This window comes from Nansenia antarctica (assembly GCF_963989245.1).
Source record: "Nansenia antarctica genome assembly, chromosome: 12".
In the NCBI taxonomy this organism is placed as follows: domain Eukaryota; kingdom Metazoa; phylum Chordata; class Actinopteri; order Argentiniformes; family Microstomatidae; genus Nansenia; species Nansenia antarctica.
This window is the reverse complement of record NC_137682.1, coordinates 346,978-354,477: the sequence shown is the minus strand read 5'-3', so window position 1 is coordinate 354,477 and position 7,500 is coordinate 346,978. Positions and strand designations below refer to the sequence as shown.

The following is a 7,500-nucleotide window of genomic DNA, read 5'->3' as shown; positions in this document are numbered from 1 at the left end:
ACTGAGCCCCGACTATGATGTCACCCTATTGAAGTGTCTATTTAAAATGGTTAAGATAGGGGTGAGGGTATAGGGTCGTCCTAAGGATCGTCCCCCAGTTAGCATCTAATGTAGAGAAAGAAAGATAGAAAGAAAAGAGTGATAGAGAGAGAGAAAGAGGGATAGAAACCACAGTGAGAAAGAGAGAGAGAGAGAGAGAAACCAGAGAGAGAAAGAGAGAGAGAGAGAAACCAGAAAGAGACAGAGAGAGAGACAGAGAGACAGAGAGAGAGAGAAAGCAGAAAGAGAGAGACAGAGAGAGAGAGAGAAACCACAGAGAGAGAGAGAGAGAGAGAGAGAGACAGAGAGAGAGAAACCACAGTGAGAAAGAGAGAGAGAGAGAAACCAGAGAGAGAGAGACAAAGACAGAGAGAGAGAGACAGAGAGAGACAGAGAGAGACAGAGAGAGAGAGAGAAACCAGAGAGAGAGAGAGAGACAGAGAGAGAGAGAGAGACAGAGAGAGAGAGAGACAGAGAGAGAGAGAAACCACAGAGAGAGAGAGAAAGAGAGAGATTGAACCGTGATATAGAGAGTGAGTACTCACCCCCCATAGATGGTAGTCCTTGTGGAACACCTTGTCGTTCTCAAACTGGAAGTGACACGTCATCTACAGACAGGAAGAAGGAACGAGAGAGGGTCGGCAATTAAAGAGTCAGTCCAGGAAGTGTGTGTGTGTGTGTGTGTGTGTGTGTGTGTGTGTGTGTGTGTGTGTGTTATGTACCACAGTGCGGTTGGCCTCTACGTAGGAGTGTTCAGGGTCGGCGTTCTTGGCGTAGATCGTTATGACAACCTGGCTGCCCGTCTGATGCCAGTCATGACGACAAGCCACCTTCTTCTTGTCCTGTACACACACACACACACACACACACACACACACACACACACACACACACACACACGCATTCTGAGTACTTAAGAAATGATGATTTCCCTGTTACTGTTGTGAAATAACTAGCTTTATGTTGGAGTATTTTCACCTCCTGTGCCTATGAAACTATAGCATTATAACAGAGGAGGTCTAAGGATGAACTCATTCTATGTTCTAGAACATGCCATACCTGTTTGTGGTTCTAGAACACGCCATACCTGTCTGTGGTTCTAGAACACGCCATACCTGTCTGTGGTTCTAGAACATGCCATGCCTGTCTGTGGTTCTAGAACATGCCATACCTGTCTGTGGTTCTAGAACATGCCATACCTGTCTGTGGTTCTAGAACACGCCATACCTGTCTGTGGTTCTAGAACATGCCATACCTGTCTGTGGTTCTAGAACATGCCATACCTGTCTGTGGTTCTAGAACATGCCATACCTGTCTGTGGTTCTAGAACATGCCATACCTGTCTGTGGTTCTAGAACATGCCATACCTGTCTGTGGTTCTAGAACATGCCATACCTGTCTGTGGTTCTAGAACATGCCATACCTGTCTGTGGTTCTAGAACATGCCATACCTGTCTGTGGTTCTAGAACATGCCATGCCTGTCTGTGGTTCTAGAACATGCCATACCTGTCTGTGGTTCTAGAACATGCCATACCTGTTTGGTGATCCAGCAGTGCTTGCCCTGGAAACAGCCCTTCTGGTCAAGGAACTCGTTGAAGTCAACCGTCTTTATCTGGCAGCAGCTCCAGTACTTATACCTGCAACATGACAGAACTTTACCATACAACAGCTCCTCTACCGTATGCCTGGCCAGGTGAATACACATGACAGTACGTTACCATAGTAACATAGACCAACGCAGACATGTTTCTGTTTAGAATGTTCACCAGAGGAATGTTTCTGTTAGAATGTTCACGAGAGGAATGTTTCTGTTAGAATGTTCACGAGAGGAATGTTTCTGTTTGCGGTGACCGAAGTTAAAGGTTACTGTTGTGGGGATATTTTTGGAAGTAAATGACGACCTAAGACCGTGAGATGCGGCGAGCTAACGACGCTAGCCTTCTCCACCCCGTCCACCGTGTGATCCTGACGTGTTCCAGTCCTGAGTCGGGATATACTTATATATAGAGCTTTTGATATGTTATGAAGTACCCCTGATACTACAATAAACCATTGAGAAACCTTTTGATCCATTTTTTTGGGTTGAACCATAGTTCAGCTGCAGCTGACTAACTGTTCTTATGGGCATCTTGTTATATTATTTAAGATCTACAGTACTAGTCAAAGGTTTGGACACACTTTCCCATGAATTCATTTATGAGTAAATGTTCCTGCACTTATGGGGAAATACATGACAAAGGATTTTGTGCTGGTAGAATGCAATATACTGTATAGTGAAGATTCAGCTAGTGTTGTCTATAGATGAATTGCATATCTATATTTATTTGCAAAGGTGTCTGTTGGGACACCCTGTGTGGATACAGATAGTAGGACAACATATATTATCTGTCTTAGAAAAACACATTTCATATCTTCATTCTTTCTGTTTAACCCAAATAAGTTGGTTATTGATGTTTATATTTGAACAAAATGTGTATTATTCGTATATCTCTGTGCCTAGCATAGCTTAGCATGGACCGCATCATTTCACAAGGAGTCAAATCACAACCCATAATATGTATTGCATTCCATCTTATCTCTCAATAATGTTACTATAATGTTAATGTCTACTATATACAGCGGAGAGAAATGCGCTACAGAGAGTCGTGAGAACAGCACAGAAGATCACCGGCGCCCCCCTCCCCTCTCTGGAAGAGCTGTACAACACACGCTGTCTCAGGAAGGCCTCCAAGATCTCCAGGGACCCGACCCACCCTGGGCACGTACACTTTACCAGGCTGCCCTCGAAAAGGCGGTTCAGGACCCTGGCCGCTAAGACAAACAGACTGAAGAACAGCTTCTACCACAGGGCCGTCAAGGCCCTGAACACAGCAAAGACCTAAGTTCTGGGCCCTGGACAGTCTGGACGGATTGATGGCAGCTGCTGGACTGAAAAAATCAGGTGTAGTGCTGAGGCACAAACATGTACATTTCAAGCCTGCAAACTGTGACACTTTAAATAACGTGAAACAATACTATTGTGCAATATGACAACCCTAGTCGTCTATCTGTACAGTATAGTATAGTGGATAGTGTACATAGCCTTTATTTATGTAAACCAGCTCCTTCCCTTCTTGTGATTTTTTTTTAAAAGTTTTTTTTTCTTTTTCTTTTCTAACACCAGGGGAGCCACCCCTCCTAAATGTCGTTGTTTGGTACCTGTACTGTAGCAATGACAATAAAGTCCATTCATTCATTCATTCATTCATTCCATTCATTCATTCTCAACCCTCTCCTCATCGAACCCCAGCCGTTCCACATATCTGATCTGTTCCACCACCAGCACACCTGACTCAACTAATCAAGTACAAAGCAATTATGGTTTGTACTTGATTAGTTGAATCAGGTGTGCTGGTGATGGAACAGATCAAATATGTGGAACGGCTGGTGGTCCCCGAGGAGAGGGATGAAAACCACTGCTCTAGAGTGTTAGCCTAATTTGTGCCACTAAGGTAATAATAGTCCACTGTTGTGTATCCCCTCCGTTACACTCATACTAAATGCATGCTCATAGTAAATGGATGTTGCGGTTTCATATAGACAGAGACACGGTTGTTGTTACTCACCCCTCGTGGAAGACGGGACCCCCAGGGTGATGGGTACAGATCTCTTTGTTTGTCTCCGGGCCCTGGTACATCTGTCAACAACAACAACAACAACAACAACTCAAACATACTGGGAATGAAGCAGGACCCATTCAGTTACCGAGTTTCTAGAGAAATGGTAGATGTATAAAGTACTCTTCAGCTGTGATGCATACTCTTGGAAAAGGTCAGGTAAAATAAGACTTATATAGCGCCTAATTCCAAAGCGCTTTACAACGGCCTCTCATTCACCCATTCACACACACATTCACACGCCATGCAAGGCGCCGGCCCGCTCACTGGGAGCAATTTGGGGTTCAGTGTCTTGCCCAAGGACACTTCGACATGTTGCCAGCCGGGGCTCGAACCGCCGATCTGCCGACCTTGAGATCATTAGATGCCGGCTCTACCTCCTGCGCCACAGCCGCCCCTAGGTACTTCTTAAACATTAGTATGTATAATTAAGCAATATCACATGATATATTATATATCATCTTATATATATTATACTGTATATCAGCACGGCTGTGATTCGGTCGTAGGTACGAGGCCGCAGGCCGAGTAGGAAGACGATCACAGCCATGCTGATATTCAGTATAACACACTCCCTCTCGTGTGATATTGCTTTTATACAACAGTTCTACAGCGCGATTTATTAGTTAACAGTAATAAGCGACAACAGATTATGATTTGTTTGTTTATTTAATCATAAAAATAAACAAAAAATAGTTCCGCAACTGAACTTCAAATGGACTGTTGCCTAGTAACCTGAACACAAACATGTAGACTAATTAACGGTCATTTAGTAGAACACCTGTGTGGCGGAGTGATACATAATAGTTAAAAGTCCCAGTGCTGTTATACTGTATATCAGCACTCATGGAATGCCTCTCGTCCAATCAAATGACTTGGTCGGAACTAACTGTTGTATAATGACTAATAGTCACTTCTTCTCTCCCTGTCTCTCTCTCTCACACACACACAGTTAGCATGCTGTGGATGCACTAAGGTGCGGTCTGACGAGGGAGAATGGTGTCCTCCGACAGAGGACTTATTCTAGTGTTGTTACCCCAGATTCTGCCAGTAGATGGCGATCACACTTTCTAACAATCAAGAATCCCTTTTGGTTTTTAGAGACTAATGTAGCAACTGCTTTAGTCCCCCAACAGTCTGCCACTCATTTCATCTTTACCAGGAGAATCTGAATGTCCACATTATAGGCTGTGACAGCTGCGTGTTGGCTGTGAGTGTGCAGTATTCTGCATGTTCGTTTCCTAGAAACAGATTGAGCCTAGTCCTATATATAAACCTAGTCCCATTTTAGACCAGGATTAGTGTTTCTATGTGTCTAGGCCAGCGGCCCTGTGAGTCTGGAGTCTGTCTGTGGGAACAGTTGAAGTGAGACTCTCCTGCTGTGGGACGATGTGGGGCTGACAGATGGACAGACACACACACACACACACACTGAGGCCCAGAATAGACGGTTATCTGTCTGTTATCTTCCATCAACAGAAGCCTCCAGATTTATTATCTTCAAAAACAGGAGCCACTGCAGCTCTTCTTTGTCTCTCCTGACGTTGACACACACACACACACACACACACGCCCGCGGGCGCACACACACACACACACACACATACACACGCACACACACACACACACACACACACACACACGCCCGCGGGCGCACACACACACACACACACACACACACGCCCGCGGGCGCACACACACACACACACACACACATACACACACACACACACACACACACACACACACACGCCCGCGGGCGCACACACACATACGCGCACACACACACACACACACACACACACACACACACATACGCACACACACACACACACACACACACACACACACACACACACACACACCAACAAAGGAGACACCCACTGTTTTGCATCCTGGGTTCTTGCATCGTGTCCCCTGCATGGTAGCTTCACTCTCTGCAGGACAACAGAGAAAGCAGAGGAGGAGAAAGAAAGAGGGAGGGAGGGATAGAGAGAGAGAGGAAGAGAGAGAGTCAGAGGGAGGAATACAGAGAGAGGAGGAACAGGGAGAGAGAGAGAGAGGGGAGGGTTGCAGAGGAAAGAGGAAGAGAGAGGGGAGGGTTGCAGAGGAAAGAGGAAGAGAGAGGGGAGGGAGAGAGAGGGGAGGGAGAGAGAGGGGAGGAAGAGAGAGGGGAGGGAGAGAGAGGGGAGGGTTTGAGTGTGAGAGAAGTCGGAGCTGTGGTGAAACGTCCTGTTGAAGATGTACTTAGCAACACTTCACTTCGCATCTGACCTTTCTTTTGTCTCTCTTCTGTCTCTCTGATCTGTAGCTTCTCCAGGATCTGAACCAGAGAGGGGGACACCTTCAGCTGCAGCTTGGTCTGAGGCTCCTCTGAGCTGGACACACACACACAGAGAGGGGGACACCTTCAGCTGCAGCTTGGTCTGAGGCTCCTCTGAGCTGGACACACACACACAGAGAGGGGGACACCTTCAGCTGCAGCTTGGTCTGAGGCTCCTCTGAGCTGCACACACACACACACACACACACGGACAGAGAGGGGGACACCTTCAGCTGCAGCTTGGTCTGAGGCTCCTCTGAGCTGGACACACACACAGAGAGGGGGACACCTTCAGCTGCAGCCTGGTCTGAGGCTCCTCTGAGCTGCACACACACACACACACACAGAGAGAGGGGGACACCTTCAGCTGCAGCTTGGTCTGAGGCTCCTCTGAGCTGGACACACACACACACACACACACACAGAGAGGGGGACACCTTCAGCTGCAGCTTGGTCTGAGGCTCCTCTGAGCTGCACACACACACACACACACACAGAGAGGGGGACACCTTCAGCTGCAGCTTGGTCTGAGGCTCCTCTGAGCTGGACACACACACACACACAGAGAGGGGGACACCTTCAGCTGCAGCTGGGTCTGAGGCTCCTCTGAGCTGGACACACACACACACACACACACACACACACACACACACACAGAGGGGGACACCTTCAGCTGCAGCTTGGTCTGAGGCTCCTCTGAGCTGGACACACACACACACAGAGAGGGGGACACCTTCAGCTGCAGCTTGGTCTGAGGCTCCTCTGAGCTGCACACACACACACACACACAGAGAGGGGGACACCTTCAGCTGCAGCTTGGTCTGAGGCTCCTCTGAGCTGCACACACACACACAGAGAGAGGGGGACACCTTCAGCTGCAGCTTGGTCTGAGGCTCCTCTGAGCTGCACACACACACACACACACACAGAGAGGGGGACACCTTCAGCTGCAGCGTGGTCTGAGGCTCCTCGGAGCTGGACACACACACACACACACACACAGAGAGGGGGACACCTTCAGCTGCAGCTTGGTCTGAGGCTCCTCGGAGCTGCACACACACACACACACACACACAGAGAGACGCACACAAAACAAACTGTACGCAGGACAAAACTCAATTCATCAATTCACAATCTGTGAAGTCCTTTTCCCAATGCTTTTGTTACTAAATGTTTTGACAACAACCTACTTCTAAACACCCAGGTGACTGCGAGGTCAGAAAAAAAAGGTAAAAAACCCTTAAGTACGGTAGACTACAACCTTGAGAGGGAATTTCTAACTAACAAACACACGCACGCGCACACATATACACACACACACACACAGACACAGACACAGACACACAGTTACACAGACACACACACACAGACACAGACACACACAGACAGACAGACAGACACACACACACACACACACACACACACACACACACACACACACACACACACACCGTGTACCTGGGTCTCTCTTTCTGCAGCCT

The 7,500-nt window shown here is 47.5% G+C and overlaps 1 protein-coding gene across 1 annotated transcript in view; it reads right to left on the bottom strand.

Annotated features, from left to right (window-relative positions):
* Window positions 1-7,500, bottom strand: part of LOC308168501 (cysteine and histidine-rich domain-containing protein 1) — a gene marked incomplete at its 5' end in the record, with an annotated part of 10,000 nt that overhangs the window by 410 nt on the left and 2,090 nt on the right. Inside the window, 7 exons of the mRNA XM_080543101.1 lie at window positions 585-647; window positions 762-881; window positions 1,575-1,677; window positions 3,646-3,716; window positions 5,581-5,633; window positions 5,971-6,074; window positions 7,478-7,500. The exon at window positions 7,478-7,500 is cut by the window's right edge and continues 117 nt beyond it. Of these exons, the coding sequence (XP_080399227.1) occupies window positions 585-647; window positions 762-881; window positions 1,575-1,677; window positions 3,646-3,716; window positions 5,581-5,633; window positions 5,971-6,074; window positions 7,478-7,500 (537 nt within the window). The remainder of the gene's footprint in view (window positions 1-584; window positions 648-761; window positions 882-1,574; window positions 1,678-3,645; window positions 3,717-5,580; window positions 5,634-5,970; window positions 6,075-7,477) is intronic.